Here is a 22356-nt window from a genome sequence, read left to right on the forward strand (position 1 = left end):
GAAGTGTGGGAAGTCTTGTGGAACAGCGGTGTCAGTTGACAAGTATCAGAGCGAAAACGGTCAGAGATGGTGATAAGCGGTTCCCAACAGTACGCAGTTCCCTATCTACTTCGGTAACTCTGTATTCAAACAGGAAGTGGTAGAAATTAATATTTTGTGGTTTTAACGTTGATCGCTATATAGCTAAAAGTGTCAGATAGCCGGAAGCAGCTTTCTGCAATCGATTAAATATCCTAAGGATATTTTCCATCTCGACCAAAACCGGAAGTGATAGAAATTTGCTCATAGAGCAAGAATCGGGAAGAAAGATTGACAAGTGGTTTCTTTTGGAAGATTATCTTCACAAGAATAGAGTTTGTAATTTCCGTTAACCCTATATTCAAACCGGAAGTGATAGCAACAAACCATTTCCGGTTTTAACATGAACCACCACAGAGCTAAAACAGTAACATATCGAGAAGCAGTTTCGTCATACGGATGCATTACCTCAAGGATATGTTCTATATCCGACTCTAGTACAGCGGGAAGTTGCAGATTTCTTCTGCCACCGATTTTGATATTAATCTTTATATAACATAAACGGCGACAGGCTGCAAGAAACGTCTTTTTGACATGACTTACAGCGTCTGACCTAGTTTTAGTATTGAGTTTCTACAGTTTGCAAGTCTACCGTAGTTTCACAGAGAGACACGAAACAACTACTTTAAAATCTCAAGATGTTTCAAATTTCGTAAAGTGTGAGAATTGAGTTTTTAGAAAAATCCTAGAAGATTGTTTGTAGTAATTTGAAACTACCTATAAATATTATGTTTGATGTTTGAGAGAGTGAGTGAAAATCAATAAGTTCGGATGTGCAATCACGTTCATTCAATATGATGAATTATTCACTGTAGTGATAAATTTAAATGAATTATGAGTGGTGAAGACCGACAAAAAATATAAATTTCCGTAAATAGTTTACATTGTAGAACATTGAAAAGTATTTAGCGATAATTTGATAAAAAGCAGAAGGCTAAGAATACAATGCTGGCGTAATTTAACCACTTTTTCGATAAACAGTAACTTTATCAGTGGAGTTGTAACTGGGTTCAGAATTCCCGAGCCTTTCCGCAGTCAAATGACAAGAGCTCTTATTTGTAGATCAGGTGCTTTCCCACTTTAAACAACCTTAAGGCTGGCGTACATTGACCAGATGCATCTCAACAACAACAATGGATAGGCCTTTGTCTAGCACAGCGTTTCCCAACCGGTGTGCCGCGGCACACTGGTGTGCCGCGAATGGACCGCTGGTGTGCCGCGAGGAAATTGAAACAAAATTATTAATTCTATAGCAACCAAATTGGAAGACATAGGAAAAAATGTATATTTTTGTACTTCACATTACTACGAATTTCTGCCATGGAAAAAATTACTGTCATTGTGATATATTATTCTACATGTATTACTGTGTAGCAGACAGTATTTCGGCTCGTGCACATTTCCACGGTTAGCTGCTATATTACGCTTCAATTGAGAGTCATACTAACACCGAGAAATGGAAGCACTTGTACGATACGAGTCAAGTGAACGTTGGTAGAATACTCTTTCGCACGTTAATAACAGAACAATACTTTGTTCAACAATTGTGTTTTGACTTCGACGCATCGCAAGCTGTGTGATTGGAATAATATGCACCGGTTTTGGTTAAAACAGCAATGTTAAAAGTATAAGACATTTGTTTGTTCGTTCGTTATTTAGTGATCTTCGTTCTTAAGTTAGTGAAAGGTTGGATACAGTTTTCGAAAAAGAAAGCATATTTTTAAAAATCTGAGTTCTGTATTTCATTGCAATTGTTTTCTATTTTAAAATTAGAATAAAAAATAAGCACAATGAATTAGCATAGGGGAAAACCAGTGATCGAGCTTTCATCTCTGTGAGGAGGAGATCAGTAATCACAGAAAAACAAATATCATGGTATTTTATATTTACAAATAATAATAATAATAATAATAATAATAATAATAATAATAATAATAATAATAATAATAATAATAATAATATCTATGAGTGTGCCGCGAAATTTCAAGTTACACCCGTAGTGTGCCGCAAGTTGAAAAAGGTTGGGAAACGCTGGTCTAGCACATACTCAAATGAATATGGCATACGAGGCTTAAGTGGGTGCGGCCGACCTAAGTATGAAAGCGTAATGAATAAATTCAGTTTGCATTTATAATTATTTTTTTAAAGCCAGTCTGTTGATGCCGTTCTGACTACTGGGAATTCTTATTTTAGATTTCCAAACTGTGCTATGGATAAGTAATTAATTGTTACAGAATTGCTCCGTTGACAGGTATCAGAGCAGAAAACGTAAAGATAGCGACGAACTCCTTTCTGATACGGGTGCCTTGTCCGAGGTTCGTTCTGAGTCCTTATCCCCTCTATTCTAACCGGCCTAATACATTAGATTTTTATAGACAGAAACTACAAGAAATTATATACATACATACATACATTATATATATATATATATATATATATATATATATATATATATATATATATATATATATATATAAAATTAGTTTTCCCCACGAGTTCCCTTGTTGAACTCAGAACCGATAAAGCTGTTACTTGTGAACAGAATACTGTGCCTGTTTAGTTTCAGGAAACAACCCAGGTGGATCTGGTTTAATAAATAAATAAATAAATAAATACGTGACATAGGCAAATGAATGTCTTAGAGACGTAAATTGTATCAGAAGGATTGTGCATTTAAATTTAGGAATTGGGTCTGTAAAAAAACATAGATTGATGCAGTTCATCGAGAGTCTTGTGGTTCGTTCAGTGTAAGTGGCTCGGTCAAGATGAGTGGTGGAATGATGCCATTAAGCGTATTCTCGTTATTTTTGTACTTTTTGAATAGTTTCGACCGTTAGGTTAATACAAGTGGAAAATTGAATTCGAGATTTAGCCGTTTTGAATGTTTCATAGCCTTTGTTTACTAAGAAGATTATTTGTGGATATTTATTGTATTCGTTCAGCTCCAGGACATAACGCAGGCCTATAGACCGTATCGATTTCTGACCCTGATCAAATTCTGAACTGTTTCATGAGATCCTCGGAAAGAGGATCGAATTTTCTCCTGTCTCTGAAAATAGGGAGTGGTTTATTACTTCTCTACAATTTCGTTTGTTTTTCATTAGCCATTCATTAACAACTCTGCTATATCGCGTAAGTTGCTTCTCTTGAAAATGCCCAGAACGGGTAGTTTGGTCTTTAGGTTGAGTTGTTTGGATGATTTTCTCAAAACGTTCAGACAGTTTTATATTTCATTAATATCTGTACAGTTTGGGAACTTTTTTTCTTAGGACGGAACACGAGTAGTAAATTTCATTCACTTTAACCACATTCGTCTCACGCCGGTCGTACTGAAGACCTGTTTATGGGAGGGGAATAGCTTTCGTCTTCCTGCGAATACCCTGGTATGGTGTTACAGTAAAAGGTGCGGATAATACCATAGCACAATTTAACTGTCTTAAGTGCAGTTGGATCACTTGTCCGTCCACGTCCACCTGCAGCATTGTCAATCTTCAACTCATTCTCATGGAAAGATGATTATGAATGATGTCACTTGCTATTAAAGAAGTGATGTCTACCAAAATACGACGGTGGATTGGAGTGTTCGTGACCTGACTTATACAATTAGAAAATATTTGGATATATTTTATTTTTCCATCTAATTTCCCTCGACTGAGATACTTTTACGCCATCTCTCCGGTAAGGCTTCTATACCACTTTAAAAAAAAAAAAAAAATGATTTCTCAAACGCTGCGAAATATCCGAGTACAATACTTTTCACCCATGCATCCGAAGAAAATCGCTGACTCCCCAAAACTTCCTCCAGCACCATCTGCTGGCGACCGGCTGAACTATGTCCAGTCCAGCGGCAAGCTACGCCCGGTACCTAACAGACTCATCAGGAGCTTTCTACACCTAGTGGCCATCACGTGACTCCTCAATTTGCCTCACGACAATGGGTGGACGACGAAAATTAGTAAGCAGTGGCCGGGAATCGAACCCGAGACCACGTGGACATGAGTCCAACGCTGTAACCACTAGGCTACGGTGTTCCCTACGAAGATTTTATTATTGTTCAATAACAATAAAATCTCCAATATTTTTAGCTATTAACCTTATTATTAGTTGTAGTATTACGAATTAAAAATGAAGAAGTGACAAAACTAAATATGCCATCAACATAACACTAAAGCAAAACATGTTTTAAACGTCATGCAACTTAAATAGTAAAACTTTATTTAAAAAAAGGTGGAAATTGTGTTGAATGACATTGATGTTAAAAGGCGTGTTTATTGTGAAAAGCTTGAGTCGCTTTGTTTTTCCTGCAGACAAGAGCACGTGTCCTCAGTGTTCTGGAATAGTCTTTTCAAGGTGATTCTTCTAATGTCCGCGACGCATGCAACCAGGTTCTGCTTCGTTGATAGCAGTTCTGGTGTCAAATGTTCTTCAATGCTGCCTCACGTTGTGTTGAGTCATCGTGTAAGAAAACCTTGCAAAATATAACAAATGGATAGAAATTAGTTGCCGTTTTCCTGCTCTATTATTATAGAATTTCAGGTTTTTACAGAAATGACTAAATGAGACGGATCAGTTTCTCTGGGCGGTGTTCGAGTTAAGTTTTCACGGTCTTCCTTCTTACGCAAATAGAAACTATCTAAAAGACAATTAGGCATTCCTTTTGAGATGCTTAAAGAAGCTGATATAGTATTAACACTTGGCAATGTTCTGGGAGATCATTAGTTGTCAGCTACTGTGCTATTGACACTTGCAGATCTTTTCTCCCAATATTTGATATTTGAATAGAAAACCCATAATTTGACATGTTAAATTACAAAGTACCATGGAATATCTCACATTAATAATAATAATAATAATAATAATAATAATAATAATAATAATAATAATGCGACATGGTAGCTCAATGGTAGAGCAATCATCTCTGATGCGAGGATTCCCTGGTTCGATCCCAGGCCATGTTCGCGTGTGTGTCTGTATGTTGAACATAATCGTGTTAGTGGATTTTCATAAGGTTCTGTTCCCTTCCACATTTTCATTCCACTGACTTTTCATAAGTCATATCCTTTGACCTACAGAATGTAACTAAAAATTTTCATATATTTACACAAGTCAACAAATTTTGATTTTTTTGTCTGGGGTTTGTATGATTTTCTAAATAAATCGATTGCACTGTTCACGAGAATTATGCCTGATTTTCTGCATCACGTCAGGATTTTGCATAATCATCATGATCATCATCATCTGTAGGCAATGAAATATGGAAGAAATATTTATGGGAAAGTTGAAAGAAAAAAAGCATTATGAGATATATATGATATTAGAAGCAAAAGGATGATATCGGTTACGTTGACATTTGCTTATGAATGAACGCCTGATGCCTTTTCTTTACGTGTGATAAACCAGCAGTAGTTCGACATCATGTTTATTCCGTAATAACCTTGACAATGCGTCTCAAGCTCATGTTGGAACCGTTCAGCATGTTTTGCACGAGTGTCGGCCAAATTGTGTGGAAAATGGTGTAGGCTGATATAAGAACATGTAGTTTCAGACTCACCCTTGCATTTTAGTTCCCAGTTTTGTCTAGTACTTTCACACACTGCTTCATAAGTTCTAATTTTTTTGTGCAGTGGAGGTAATAAAATGTATTATCTATCGGTCAAATGAACCTTGACGATGTCCTTCGATCCGACTATATTTCGCGTCACCCGAATCGGCGTATGGCGTCAGCTAATAAAGCTCACAGTGCACTGTTACCGAACATTCAGTGACGAATCTAATCATTTATAATTGTCCAAAATTACGAACAAAATCAATTATGAATAATTTGATTCCTCCTTGAAGGTTTAGTAACAGGGCACTGCGAGCTTATTGGCTGATGCCGTACACCAATTCAGAGTATAACAGGTTTTCCCTATTGGCCACGCCATACTATGTAAATAGCGAAATAGATACGCTCTTCTTTACCCCTCTCCACTTCGTTAACCCTTTCGGACCCAGGTCACATTTGGCGTTTTCCTGCATTTCCAGTTTGTGACTTGAGACCCGGGTTCAATTCCCAGCGGGAGCTCATGTGGTTCGGATTCCACGTTAATCAGTAGGTCCACGTCTCATATAGCCTCGCTGCTGAACGGGACGCTAAACTAAAATCACCTCACCTCACCAGTTTGTGACTTATTGCTCAAAAACTATTTACCTGATTGATATGGTTAATACTTCGTTTTTTTTTTTTAAAGAAGAGGAACGTGGCTATTTTATGGTGTAAGTCGCATTGCAGTGTTGCCAACGGGAGGGAAGTTACTGAGGGAAATGTAGGGGTGAAAATTTACAAAGATTTCCTAACCGAATTTCAAGATCTTTTGCAGCTGGCACCATTGTTACTACATGAGTCCAAGTCACCCCCCAAATTCTTGGTGTGTTGACAAGGTACAGTAAAAACCTGAAGTCGCTGGTTGTCATACAAAGAGAGAAAGAAAAAAAATCTCTGTCATCATATACATGAAATTTTGACACTTTACGCCTCAGAAGCAAAAATCAACAGATATGCCCGGGCTAAAGCTTCTATAATTATCCGATTGGAACTTTTTATGGTGCATTTTGTAGGCCAAAGACGAGGCTTTTAGATAGTGGTGCGCTTGTTCCAATGTAGCTAGCAAGACGAAAATAATAGAAGGGAAAAAGGGAAATTTTCCGATTTTTTTAACCTAAAATCTCTATTTTTTGGCTGGTAACACTGCTACAGGCACATGCTATCTGAAAATAAGCCTTAGTACCCCACTAATATATCGTACAAGTATCATGGCGATATCTAACAAAGTAAGCATGAAATTGAAAAAAAAAAAAATCATTCTACTTCAGAAATTCGCCATTTTTATACCATTTATAGAACATGGTTTATTATAAACCACAACTGTATTATAAACCTCAACCCCAAAAAGATTATCCGGATATCTTAATTAGTGTCCACACAGGAGCGGATTAAAAAAGTGACACACCCTTGTGTGCCACTTTGGCCACTTGGGTCCGAAAGGGTTAATGCTTCACGCATGCATGTTACTATGTGTGAAGCAGATCACTTGTCTTCATTTCCAGCTTCATGACAAAAAAAAGTAACAAAATATCAGGGCTATTCACACACTGTCTTCCCGACATTTTTGAAAGAACGCTTTGAGAAACTTACAGCACTTACAGGGCGGCTAACTGAAGCGTTCTCAACGTGTTTTTATTGCTCATGCGTACGCTTTAAATATGCTGACCATGCATTTAAATGTGGATGGCTAATTTCAAACGCGAAAGCAATAAAAACGCGGAGAAAACGTCAGCTCGAGAGTGTTTGGTGCGTTTCAGAACAATAGACCGCCTGCTATTTAAAAGATGTCAAAAGGAACGGAAAAAAGGAAAGACGTATTGCCAGGCAAGGTGATTTTAGCAAAAAGCAGCTGGTTTGAAGATGCTTTGTGCAAAGTACTGGAACTCTGCTATTATAGACCGGACTTGGTAAAAAAGACCTGGAAACCCTGACTGGCCCACAGTATGATTTATTACTCTGGCGAAAGTTAGTCTTAGGCTATTTGAGAAAGCGTTACTCCCTGTAGCGAACGCGGCCAAGGTGGCTATTCAGTAACTTTACTTTGACCAGATTTGTAAATCATACTGTGAGCCAGTCAGGGTTTCCGGGTCTTTTGCCAGGTCCTGGTGTGTAATAGCAGAGTTTCAATACTCTGCACAAACCATCTTCAAAGCAGCTGTTTCTTGCTACAATCCCTTTGCCTGGCAACACGTCTTTCCTTTTTGTCCTTCCTTTAGACATCTTTTAAACAGCAGGCGATCTATTGTTCCGAAATGCACCAAATACGCTCGAGCCGACGTTTTCTCCGCGTTTTTATTGCTTTCGAGTTTGTAATTAGCCATCTACATTTACATACATGGTCAGCGTATTCCAAGCGTACGCATGAGCAATAAATACGCTTTGCGATCGCCTCAAATAACCGGGTACTAAAGTTACCAAATAGCCACCTTGGTTGCGTTCGCTCTAGGGGGTTACGCTTCGAAAACGCATTCTCAAATAGCCACAGACTTACAGCTTAGCTCACGAATCTTTGCCGCGATTGACGCCAACGAGGAATTTCTTCCAAGACAGAGACTATTATACTTAAGTTATTTCAATAGTATCTGTCTTCCTGGTTGGCGTCAATCGCGGCAGCGATTCGTGATCTAAGCTTTAGATCGGAAACAACTCCACTGACAACTCGTGCAATCAGCTTCTTCTAGCCGTTTTATGGATTTATTTCTTGATTTCTGAGGTGGTAACGAAACAATGGGAGTGTTCAAGGAAATTCTCCCCTTTTCCTCCCCCAACTATACAAAAGCGACATTTCCCAGCTCGTGCCAAAGGAACTTCGTGGTGGACGAACACCACGTGGGTAGGTTTTCTCGGGTTCTCCCGTTTTCTTCTTTACAGCATCATCTCCTTTAGCCTAGCCAGCATAACCATAAGACGTAACACTTAAGGATTTCATTCAGGGACGTACGCAGGAATTTATTTCGGGAGGGGTCTAAAGCGGTTCGAGGGGGGGTCCAAATACAATTTGAGACTAAATTATATGAACATTTCTAAAATTGCCCCTAAAAGTAGACTACATTTACAAAAAAGTTGGGATTTCGGGGGGGGGGTCCGGAACCCCAGGACCCACCCCCTGCGTACGCCCCTGATTTCATTTACAAAAGCGACGTTGTCACATTTAGAAATGAGAATCTGTAACGTAGATTTCGCTACCAGTTCCTTGTGGGAAACAGCCTGTAGTATTTTGAGATGGAGTAGTTTTGTAGGGAAACCTTAGGTGATTAAAACAAACTGATGTCATTTCCGTGTTCAGCGGTACCAAATTAGCAAAGAACACCCCTTATTTTCCAAACCCCAGAACCCATGTCGACCTGTGTTTTCAGAGTAGTGTTGGGTCTGTGACTAGGGCTGTGGGATACCTGGATTTTTATATTGAAAATTCATATTGACAAAATATCGAAACTTGATCGATAAATCGAAACATCCAACAAGAATTTGAGGAATGATCCAAAAATGGATCAAAAGATTGAAATCTTGACCAATAATTAGGTTTTGGATCAGGGGCCACAAAATTTTTTAAGGCCCCTAAATCGAGTTTTCGTATTTTTTTACGGAATGAGGGCATCATACTGAGTTAAGTGATAGTTTGAGTTTGGCTACACTAGATGTAGTTCTCCAGATATAAGACGTACAAGAAAATTTTTGATTCAAATATATACATCTTTTGATCCAAAAATATCAAAACTATTAAAACAAAATATCACTGAAAAACAAAGTTAATCTGTTTTGAGAAGTGTAAATGCAAAATAATAAAAGAGAAAGAAAAAGAAAGGAGGAGAAAGATGTTACTCAATGACATTATGGTCTTTATGTCAGTTGCTTCGTAATTGGATGTAATACCTTTCTATTAAGTTTTCCGAAATAAAGGCTTAGAAAAAAGTCTAATTTTCAATCCTTTGTAACAAGATAAGTGGTCCATCCTGTTTATATAGGGTGATAGGGTTTATCTTAATATGTCCTTCAGACTTTTAAAGTAATAGATACAAACCTTCAAAATTTCTTACAACGGAATATCGGCAGGAGTACATGGTTTGACACACACTGCAATACCAGCAAATTGACAAGAGTTGCTAACCCAGCATAAAATTATATTTCTCAAATGTCTCTACATTAGACTATTGCATCTTTCAATTAACATCTCAAACGAAAACGCACAATGTAACATTATTCAGTGTTGCAATCTAAAGGCACTACAGTGTCACTAGAGGCAGTGGTAACTAACTGGTAGAGCGTTCACCTGTGGTGCATGGGGTCCTTGGTTCAATCCCAGATCGCGCCAGTTGAGTTTGGTGGTGGGCAAACGCTGTGTGCGTGGACCTTCTCGGCCTTCTCTCGTTTCGTCTCACTTTCTTCATTCCAACATTTCATTCATTCCTCATCATCACTGTCTCCTTTAGCGTAGCCGGCATAATCGTGGGACGTAACATTTTAAGATTACATTTTTCATTTACAGTGTCATCAACATGCAAATTTTTGAGGCCTCTACAGCAGTAATAATGCATGTGATAGGGATTGGAAGTATCAGATCTAAAGTACCTTAGTGGCTAATACTACGATCATAGTATAACGGATTTCAAAGGAGTAGGAGCAGAGCTATAAGGAATTCAAAATTATTGTATACTTTTTCCAAAGCCTTTATCTCGTCCAATTCCATGTTTGCGAATAGATGTAAAGATCGAAATGTCGTTTACAGCAATTCAGTATCTCAAATCGTTCTGAAGATATTGTAAATATTGATAAATTTTGCACCATAGCTGAAAATTATGTAATTCCGAGAGGTTGGAATCACACTTATCAAAAGGTTTTGCTGTAATATTGTAGAAACAAAGGAAATTAACATATGTCTTAAAAAGTACACACAAACACGACATTTTTAGCAGTAGAGCAGTTTTTACGTTTTTTTTTTCATATCTCCGGAACTATTTGGGATAGACCTAATTGCTGTAATCATCATTTGATTTTTACGTCTACTAAAAACCATCAGCGTAATTTGATAAGTTTTTAGTAACTACTAAACCTTTCTTTAAGAACACCAACATAGATGAAAGAGTTTGATTATCACTGGGTGATTCCTTAAAGATGCTTTAGTGTACATTGATTTGCTTCTGATGTATCACCAGTAGTCCAATAGGAGTCTTCCTTTCGAGCCGTCTGTGATGAAGAAGATAAGTGGGGTAATGGCTGAAAGGAAGCAAAGAAACTGATTACATCATTTGTAATAAAATTGTCTTATTAGGGCTGCCACAATTAATAGAGGACAGTTGTTACCAGAACTGTCATAGTGAATGGGAAGAACTTTTCATGATATCAGATACCCAAACCTAAAACTCGTTTTTCTTCTCTTTCATTGGAAACGAGAAAGGAGAAGAAAAAACGAAGAAACCGCAGTTGGAAAGTTTGTAAGTGGCACGTTTAAGGCTGCACTTGCTGCGGTTTAGAAATTGCATTGTGTTATTTCACAAAGCATACGTTATGAAAACATTAAATTTGCGATTATTTCCACTAATGTACTTTTTAGGTTAATGGAGATGAATGAATAATAATGGCATATTTGGTAGAAACTTGTTGATAAGAGGACAGGCACGTATGCAGAACTTTCTTTCGGGGTGAGGGGTACAACATGTTAGTGAATACGTATTTTATGCTCCTCCTCCTTATTATTATTATTATCACATCAAATAGAATTTGCTGAAACATCTACCGAAATATCGGATGCATTGTCTTTATTCGCTGCCCGTGATCCACATATCTGGAATTTATATATAATTCGTTCGCTTACTTCATTTTAATATACAGAAACTTGTCATTGTACATAAAAAGATAAAAGTTAAAACTTATTTTATAAAAACTTAGAGTAGTAGAAATCTTTTATTAAAATTCGTAAAACATAATGTAGAATGTATCAAAAAGAACTTTACAGTTTTGAAGACTCGTATTGATTGATTCATTTATCTTACAGACATGGCTTTGGTGTCATTTTGTAGCAAAACACATCAAGTTTTGACTCATGTAGTACACTAGTTCAGAACTACCGCAAGCGCTGTCGGCAGTTGGAGCAAAGATGGTTGCCTTTTGTGGTCCCTAGTATGCTAGCTGTGTGCATTGGCTTGAAGAATCCAAGTCTGCGACAACTGTGCAACGTAATTTTCGTACAAAGTATGATAAAGATCCTCCCGGTAGGCCTGCTGTTTATCAGTGACATAAGTGTTTTATTGAAACTGGATATCCGGTAAGACATAGCAAATCTGCAGATCGTCCCCGTACGTCTGAAGACGTTGCAAATCTTTGTGAAAATCAACCCGGTGCTTTTCGGCAGCTGGGCCTCCCACACATGACAGTTTGATGTGTGTTGAGAAAACGGTGCATCTCAAACCATACAAATTACAAATGGTGTAAGAACTAAAAGACACTGATAGAATTGCTCGTAAGGATACTACATCGACTTCAGATGGGATGTGTGCGGCATCATCAATGAAAGCCATATTGAACCTTTAAAAATCTTGCTACAAAATGACACCAAAACCATATCTGTAAGCTAAATCAATCAATCAATATGAGTTTTCCAAGTTCTTTATGATACACCCTGTATAGCATAAATTTACGTAAGAATATTGTTGTTTCAAATTCTCCCTAACAGAAAACTGATAAAACTTATTATATTCATCAAATTTAGAAATGTTATGCATAAAGCATTATGAACAAATCCTTTTAAGTTTCAATGAAGATCGATCTGGCGGTTGGAGAATACTGTAATTGCCAATAAACTCGAATCTATAAAATATCATCAGCAGAATAGAAAATATTCTACTTAAAACCTTGGGTGTGCTATTCTGAAAAAAGTCAGTAAATGTTTAGGCAAAGTCAGTCTAATAATTTCTAATTTCTTAGATCAGAGGTTTTCAAACCTTTTTGCAGTTGAAACTTCCTTCAACCTCAAAATCTGAACGCGCCTCCCCTGTCAAACATTAAATGTGTCCGTAAAAGAAAGACTATCACTATGATAAATATGTATTAATCATTAAAGAAAATATCTCATGAATACATATGATCTACATTGTACAGACTGACTACATGTGTTAACAGACGGTGGTAATAATTATAAATTATACTAAGTCAGATATTTATGTTAAAATTGAAAAATACGAGCAGAGAGATAATAAAAACGGACACATTTAAATGTTGGGCAAAGTCAATGAGATGTATGAGCTTGTTTGGAGTCGAATTTATTAAATCTCGGCACATATTTGAAATGGCAAGATACCAGACGGCTTCGACCAATGAAAATAAAACAAATAAGATTATTTGTGAATAGCGGTAGTACTTTAGAGAAGATTAAAATTCAAAAATCGTCCCAAAAATAATAACAGAAAATGAAGAGAGAGAGAAAAATTCAGCTAACATGGCGTCTCGTGAAATTCCAAAGACATTCAAGAAGACATACTATTCTATAGAGATAAAGTAAAAAATTATTAGTGGTCATCTAACAAGCATTATACACGTTTAAGCCAAAAGTAAAAGTGTCATCAATGATCGTATGTCTAACAGAGGTGATACAAAGGGTTAGTCCACTATGTAGTATTAAAGAAGAGGGATTGCAGACTTAAGTATGCGTGTTGCATTATAAATATGTTCCTTTGTAGGATCACTTTTAAAAGTTCTCGCGCCTCCCAATGGAGGCACGCCGCACAGTTTAAAAACCCCTGTCTTAGATAATAACGATTATCGTGATATGTTTAGATATACACATGTGTAGAAAACAAAATTTTTAGATTTTCTTTAAACTGTAAATACATTTGTTAATAATTGAAACCAATACTTTAATATAACGGGGTTTTCCAGGAAAGTATAGACTTCTATTTACGAAGCTGCTGTTCGTGTGCTAATTGTGGTAGATTCAGGTACGAGTATTATTGTCTTTAAAACAAGGATGCAAATAACCACTCGCCCACTCACCCGGGACGAGTGATTAATCGGTGCGGACGAGTATTTAATATCATACCGAAGGTGAGGAAATAATTTCTATTGTGGGATGTGGGCCAGTAGTTTTTTTCCTTGGGCTAGTAAAATTTACTTGCTTATTTGCATCCCTGCTTTAAAATGAATCAGCTTTTAAATGCCATGAATTTCATGTGTCAAAATCCACAAAATCGGAAGGAATTCCAGAAAATTGGCCAAGAAACTTTTTCTTTCAAATTTAGGTTCAGGCATATACCGGGGCATTAGGTTCAGGTATATACACTAAATGTATCTTTAAAAAAATGCTACATACGACGTGTCCTAGGCTATACATTTTCCAAGTTTCAATGAAGTGTGGTTGGTAAGTATGGAAATAAGAATTTCTACCATGTATATAATGCAAATTTGAAAGATCCAAAAAGATAATTAATTTAGAATCATCCTCTTCATACTCTAATTAACCTGGTATCCTCGTTTGTACGCATAGAGTATAGAATAATACCTTACATATACGCCATACGTTCATAATTTTTATTACCTAACAAAATCCATAAGCGGTGAAGCTTATTCGCAAAAAAGTTGTTAAAATTAAATGTGAAAAGGGCCTGTGACACACCCATAAGTTGTCTGCGCCACAACAACCGATTTTGATGAAACTTGGTAAACTAATAGGACACCTTGCAAAACTAATGCGATTAGCAGGAATTTGTCGAAAAAGTTGTAGTTTCTGAGATACAGTCGATTCATTAAAGATGACATTTCTCGTGATATCTCGAGAACGGATCCACCGAGATCAAGCAAACTTTGCAAGCCATAGTAGATACATAATAGCTTTAAAACGAATTTCTGCACCTGCGCAGTGCGCATGCGTATATCTCGAAAACGTAAAGACTGCGATATATTTTTCTCTTGCTTAGTTTGAATTATATGACGAGTATAACATAATGCAAGAAAAAAAAAACGACTCAAAGGTGAGCGTTTTCAAGCAATTGAGGTGAGAAGATTTTGGGATGGTCTGCCCCCGGACACGCCTCTAGTTACGCACTCTGTCTGGCATCTCAGTCTTAGTTTTCCATTACACCTGTGTAGAAGTCATACAGTTTACGTTAATAGTCGCCATATTTAGTGTGGAACCCCCTTGAGCGCGCCTCATGGGGGGTTCTCCATATAAGCATAACTTTGTCTTTTATGTCCCTTTAAGGTTACAAAAGGTTTCATGTTTCTTTCTGTCTTGGTTTCTTCAGGAGAAGGGCCTTAGGTTATTCGTGGAACGCACTTGTAGCATACTTAAATATCTTCAATATAATTTCTTGCATACCCTTGTATTTTCGTGACATATTGGCACTTTTATCATATGACTGGGCTCGACACATACTAAAATAAATTTTACATTCATTTGTTGTAGCCATACTTTGTCCTGCGTGGCTATCCCTCTCTAGGAAAGTTAGAAAATGTTTAATAGGGAGTCAGTCCATCTGGTGAGATATACCTTACAATAACAGTAAGCTTTTCAACATGGGACAGGACAGGAGTGGAATCTGCAGATAAACTGAAATATTCTACACTTTTTAAATCATCAAAAATTGATTCTCTCACTTGCATTGCCGTCATTTGGATAAATTCATCATATATTTTTTAAAAAGATGGGCCACCTTATCCTTAATTTCCAATTTCGGTTCCAAACAGGGGACCTATTAAAGCGGGACTGGGAAACAGGGGTCCCATCACAAGGAAGGCTGGGAAATAAGGATGCCATTATAAGCAGGGCTAAAAAACAGGTCCCTTAAAAGCAGGACTTTGAAATAGGACCCCATTACAAGTGAGGCCTCTCTACTTCATAAAAGCAGAGCCTAACAGTACAAAATACTGTTGTATATGCGTTTTATCCTATTTGCTTTTGCTCATTATTTGCAAATTATATTACAGCCAGCTTGTTTATTTAAATTTTTCGGGTCCCCTCAGAGATGGGGCCCTAAGCTATTTTTCTGTGCTTCACCCTGACCCTTTCAGAAGCATAATTCGTGGCACTTCTGTCTATCTGCAGTTGTAGCCATCGACATCCCATCAGCAACAAGTTTGATCGTCTGCTCTATCTTCATGGGGTCGTAGTTTCGGGAACAACGACCTCTCACTACCTTTTTGTACTTCTAGACATGGCACCTTCTGCTTCATCTGCAAGACATTATGACCATTAGAAGCTTGCCTTTGTATAAAACGCAATTGCGAATGAGTTATCACACTACCTGTCGAAGTTACTTCGCTTTTACAGTACCGTCACTGTCCGCAGCACTGCCAAAACAGGATGTGGTTGAAATTTACTATCTCTTCCGGTTTCAATGCTGATTTCCATATAACAAAACAATAAGATATCGAGAAGCGGTTTTTAGCAATCGATTCAGCATCCCAAAGATAGGTTCCGTATTCTAGACTAATCCTCTATTCAAACCGAAATCAATATTACTGGTTTCAACGCTTAACTCCACAGAAAAAAAGAAAAGAAAAACTGTAACAGATAGCTTACATGCGTTTTTTTCAGTCGGTTTAGCATCTCAGAAGAACATATCTGCAGTACATTATCAAAAGTACAAATTATTGATACAGTCGATTCAGCATCCCAAGAATAGGTTCCATCTCCTCCGGTAACCCTCTATTCAAACCAGAATTGGTAGAAATAAATCATTTTCGGTCTGATTTAACGTTGTTCGCCATAGAACAATAACAGTAACAGATAGCGACAAACGAATTTCAGCGTTTCAAGAACTTATATTCATTATTCACAATACTTTACCGAAAGCCGAAATAATTGGATTTTGACTAATACTTCTGGTTTCAATGCTTATTTTCATTTGGCGAAAACGACAAAAGATATTAAAAAAAGAAAAAAAAAAGAAAAAAGATTTTTGATACACATTCAGCGTGCCAAGAATGGGTGTTGTCCCTATTTTATCTATTTATTCAAACGGAAGTGGCGAAAATCTCCAAACTTTTCGTTTACAACATTGGTCGTATAATGGATAAAACGGAAATTGTTATAGACAAGCATTTTTTTTTTATATGGATTCAGTGCTGCATTTAGGAGCTAGGCGTCCGTAGGCACCTTTGCTGTTGGCTCCCCTAGAAACTTTTGCTGTGGCCGCCTCCAATTATTAATGTGTTTGTTAACCCATTCATCTCTAGCTTCAAAATAAAACAACTAAATTATGATTAAGTAGTGAATTAACAATTTCTTACATTTAAATACCAGTCACTAGATGCTACAGTTGCAAGTACGTAACAAAAAATAAATTGGAAATATGTTCTGAATTATTTTTAGATTTCTCACTGCATAGATTCGACTATTTGCTTTTTTTTTTCACGTAAAAAATCTAAAAATATTACTTAAATTTTCAATTTTACGCCCTTCAAAATTTTTGCGCTCTAGGCACGGGCCTAGTTAATTAACCTTTCCCTTGCTTCCTTATGTCCTCTGTTGTTTGTAATGGTATTATTTTTGATTCCTCTGTCTGGCTTAGGTGAAGATTTATATATTTATGGTCCGCCGCTATTATTGCTCTGTATAGTTTGATTTTTTTTTATACATATAGAAATAACTTCTTAATATTTGAATATAAATTTCGGGTATTGATTGGTCGTCCTCTTCCTTTGTTTCTTGGCAGACCCGTAGCTAGCCTGATTTTTTAGGGGGGTGCAGGAATGAAGACTGAGGGGGGGCAATGACAAAGACACCGAAGAACACCATACAATTGTACATTTATTTATTATTTACAGAATCTGTATTTATTTTGAATTATCGAAACCGAAAATTTTTCTTTCATTTTTGTGTGCTTAATACAAACTCTTTGCGAGATACTTTGTTTCATATTAATAATTAAAATTCAAGTATCATTTTTTAAAACATTAGAATAAAATTATATTACAGCAATTTTAGATTATATCAATACAAAATAGAAGTATGTGTTTTATTCAACGTTTGCACGACTACAGCTTATTAATATTCACAACTAAAGTTATGGGCTATGATACTGTTGTTCGGAAGTACATCTGGTATCCTTGGATGCTTGCCATGGTTGCAATAATAGAGTACGGTTTGAAACTCTTGAAATGGGTAAAGGCAGTGGAAGAAGTTTGGTGCATCTAGCAAGAAACATATAATTTACGCAGAAATGAGTAGAATTCGCAAAGTTTAATATCATTGGGTAAATATAATTGCAAGAATTTCATTGGTTTTGAGTCAGTTTGAAAATTCTATTCAGCGTTATTTTTTAAAGGGTGCAAACCTCTTGCCCCTCCCTGGCTACGGGCCTGTTTCTTGTTAATTGATACTCTTCCTTCAGCAGCTCGTGGGCGTAGTATTCTGTTCTATAACGAGTGAGTATGTTAAAATCGATATTATTAGCTTTATTTATGTTAAGATTTGTCTTGTATTTCTCTTTCAATATCATTTGTGTTATTTTATTCCTGAAGTGTAACACTTGTTCTTCTAATTCTTTTCCAGAATTTATCAAGCAAACGTAGAACATCTGTATCATCACGAGTGATGGTGCTCCGTACCATTTGCGCCTCTTTGAAGTGGGATGATGGCCGGCAAGCCTGAACAGCCAATTCAAAATGTGGTAGTTTATGTGTCTGGAAGTGCTCCGCCTGGAATTGGTGTCGATAATTTTGCACATACTTATAGTGTTGCACAGAATGTTGCTTTTCAAAATGGTGGGTTTACACCAGCATCCTCCATAGCAGTTTGTAAGAAAGGTAACATAAAAGCTGATTATACGAATGGAAATATTACTCCCAACATATATGCATCACCAACAGTTCAAACGAATGGTTTCCACGGAAATAGCGTTGCATATAATAGCAGCGCTGTTTTAAATAACTGTAACACTTCCTTGAAGAATCTGACCAATCAGGTATGTACAGTAGAATCGCCCACGGGAGGGGAACCAATATGTTCATTCAATCAGCGATTATGCAGTCAAAATTTTGTCACTGGCATTGATAAAAATGGCCACAATGGTGAAGGTGGCAATGAGGGTAATTTCATCCACGGAGTTTCCAACAACTATATCACCGCAGTGACAGTAGAACCCAGTCTTCCTGTTTCCCAAGGCAATGACTCAGTCAGTTCTCAGAATTTCGTTGCCCTATGCTCTGGAGAGGCGTCTCCCAATTTGGGGGCCGGGATTTTGGTATCTGATCCCAGGGCTTCGTCACGGTGTGATTCTGTCAAATCTGAAGCTGCTGAATCAAGCTGTAGTAGTCTTAGCTCTGACAGTCAACAGGATAATAATTTGGCTTCAACAGGCCAGCATCATGTTAATGTCGCTATCCCATCTAATAACCCTATCCAAATGGCATGTCAAGGAGGCCAAATGGCTTTGGCTGCAACAGGTCAGATCTTGTTACAGAGCAGCCAAGCTCCTCCGAACATCCAATACCCGTCTTCACAAACTGTCTCTGTTCCCAGTATGACTTCGGCAATTGTAGGGCAACCTATGGCTCCAGGAGCTGCCCATGAATTACAGTCTTACATTACTTGTTCTGGCGTACCAGGAAGTCAGGTTATGCCTGTTGGTGGTGCATCTCAAGCTGGGACAGTGTTGTTGGGAAACCAGGCTGTAATGTTAAATAACCAGCAAACATTGAACACCCCGGTACTAACACCAGCAACTGGTGTACCAGGGAGCAGTGGTAATGCAATTTCGTTATCTCCGCAAGTGGTTGGTGGTCCCCAGCAACAGTTAGGTAACCTAGTGCTAACAATGACTGTTCCTCAGTTGATTTCGGTGCCAACTACAAATACACTGAACACAGCCAGTCAGATGGTGGCAGCTCTTACATCACAGAGTGGAACTGGAACAGTAGTGACTTCAGCACCGACATCAACCGTCGTTTCTAGCAGTATTTGTACGCCAGTGCAAAGCAGTGTGTCCAGTGAAAACACCAAAGTGATAGCCGTACCTTTCGGATGGAAAAGATCTGTTTCTAATGGATCTGTTATGTATATAAGGTAAGTTGCATATTTGATTCACAAACAGTTTCATTTCACGTGAATTGTATAAAGCAGTTATAGTAGGCCTGCCGAATAGGATTCGACTGCTATAAGAACGTGGCTGTATTCAGTATGTTCTTCGACATTTTGTCTGTCTGATTATTTCTACCCTCCATCTCACGATTTCTCCTGGGTACTTCTCAGACAGTAGGTTGAACTTAGCTGTTGATGAATATAGTCCTCTCATTACTGTATGTATGAACCATTGTCGAAACTCGCCGGCTTAAAACGTTATAAATGAAGCTAGTGTAATAGCTTTGCGTATATGTTCTTTTGTGATACAAGATTTTGTAAATCTGGCAGATGCAGCAGCGGTATTTATGAATACTTGTACGAGCAGAAGTAATAAGATTTTAGATAATATATGTGAAAGATACATGTACAGTTTTTTTTTTTTTTTCTGGTTTCAGAATACTTATCACAAGTTATGTTTCTCACAAGTCACATGGCTCTGAATAGTTTTCGCAACGTCAAGACAGAGTCGAATCTTTTTCTCGCACCCCAAGCAGATGATTAACCCGAATCCGTTCACACAATCACCGAGTCGTAGAAATCTTTACTTAAAATAGGTATTCCTAAACTGAATTAAAAGAAAGAAAAAATCCTAATTTCATCTTCGTAACTGCTGAATTTAAGGAAATCTTGTCTTAGCCATCTTTTAGGATATAAGGTGTATACGTAAATGAATAAATTCAGTTTCTAAACCCAACGGCTTCGGAAACTCATGAAATGCGATATAAAAAGTTGAGCTCCTCTTTCTTCTTCCCATAGGAGTCGCATTTCACCAAATCCTATCTTATTCTGAGCTTTCAAGTAGATTGTGCAAAATTTGAAGTTCCTACACCTAAAAGTTTCGAAGATCTGGTGAATGGTGTAAATATGATACTTCTCTCCTTCATCCTGTTTCAATGTGCAAATTCCATCTTATACCAGAGCTCAATATTCAAGGAAGATGTTCGTAGAAAATTTGAAGTTCCTCCTCCAAACTGTTTCTTAAATCAGTGAGTGGAGCAGAAGGTTGGCTAGATTAAAACACTGAAACACACCTCATTATCTGTGTAAATCTATGAAAGGAAGAAGACGATCTGAATCAAAACATTCATTGTTCCATCGCGAGAGTTGAAATATTTTTCTGCATGCTTTTACATCTGTAATAAAAATTGTATCAGGTGAGGTAGGACACCAAAAGGAATTTAACGCTTACAAACCACTTTTATGGCGAATTCTAAACCAGTTTCTACTAAATAGCATTGTTCTTCTAGGTCAAAATACTTTCTCCAAAACATCAGTAAAATAATTAAATTAGCTTCACAAATTCCCAAGAAGTCGAGATAACAATAAAACACGATGCAGAAAGTATCAGTGAAATTGGAAACTTTTCGCCGTTATTTTCAACAACGAGAAAATTTGTCCATATATACAGTTTTGAAAAAATAACTGAATCTTTAATTTTATGGCAATAATTTTTCTTATTATTTCAGTCATATAAATTATGTGATAGAGTATAACATATTTTAAATTCAACCTGAACATTACTGGATGTTTATTGTAACTATCAAATTAGTTCAAACACATTTTGTCTACAGTTATTCACAAAATTAATATAAAATGAAGTACACAGAGAACACCCACACCTATATTAGAGAAGGTTTTTGCAACACAGTAATTCAGAAAATTATCTTATACGGTAAACATTTAGTAAGAAATAATATTTTTTCTTAATTTCCAAGCAAATGAATAACACAATATTTTTAATACTGTCCTTCATTTAGTATTTTGAATAGCCTCTTTTAGCCTTCCTGTCAGCCTTAATTCTTCTAGGCATGCTGTGAACAAGATTGCGGCATACCAATCATGGTACTAAGTGTGTACAATTGCTACAATTAGCTGGTTTCTGTTTTCAAAACACCATTCCTCCAGTTTCTTGTTCATAACATGCCACAGGTTTTCGACAGCATTTAAACCTGGTAAATTAGGAGGCCACCAGATTCTCTGTATATCCATCTCCTTAAACCAATTATTGACTGAACGAGATCGATGGCAGGAGACATTGCCATCCTAAATTTTTATTTATTATTATTATTATTATTATTATTATTATTATTATTATTATTATTATTATTATTATTATTATTATTATTATTATTATTATTATTATCAGATTTGCCCTGCGAAATAAGTCCTAACTGTGGGAATTAATTTATGATCAAGAGTTTCTGTATACTTTTCGCTGTTAACTGAACCAGTACGGTACAAATTTCACTTTTTCCAGTTCCTCGATGTGAAGCAACCCCGCAACTTAACACTTGCCGAGAACTTATGTGACTTAGACATACAACCATCATTTAATGCATCCAAAGCTTCACTCCAGCAATATTAAACTTCTTTTCGTCAGACAAAATCATAAATCCCAGTCTTTCTCTGTCTATTCCCCGGCCTTTGTACAGTCCGTAGCAAAAAACCTGCAACATGAGCATGTAAGTTTATTGTGAAACTACATTTAACAGCACAGGGAATCAACATAACGTCTATAAGTGGCACGAATCACGACAGGAGAAACCTCGGAGTCCTTCCCTACACACTTATTTGGAGCAAAAGACTTGGTCGTTTCACAATAAACTTACATGCTCATGTTGCAGGTTTTTTGCTGCGGACT

The 22356-nt window shown here is 37.0% G+C and overlaps 1 protein-coding gene across 2 annotated transcripts in view; it reads left to right on the top strand.

The window, feature by feature from the left end:
* Positions 1-22356, top strand: part of LOC145678911 (uncharacterized) — a 240151-nt gene that overhangs the window by 18227 nt on the left and 199568 nt on the right. For both annotated transcript variants that reach the window (XM_081749518.1, XM_081749519.1), the window contains exon 2: positions 18147-19658. In XM_081749518.1, the coding sequence (XP_081605644.1) occupies positions 18226-19658 (1433 nt within the window). In that variant the 5' untranslated portion in view covers positions 18147-18225. The remainder of the gene's footprint in view (positions 1-18146; positions 19659-22356) is intronic.

The sequence above is a fragment of the Thermobia domestica genome, chromosome 2 (genome assembly GCF_964235325.1).
Source record: "Thermobia domestica chromosome 2, izTheDome1.hap1.1, whole genome shotgun sequence".
NCBI lineage: Eukaryota > Metazoa > Arthropoda > Insecta > Zygentoma > Lepismatidae > Thermobia > Thermobia domestica.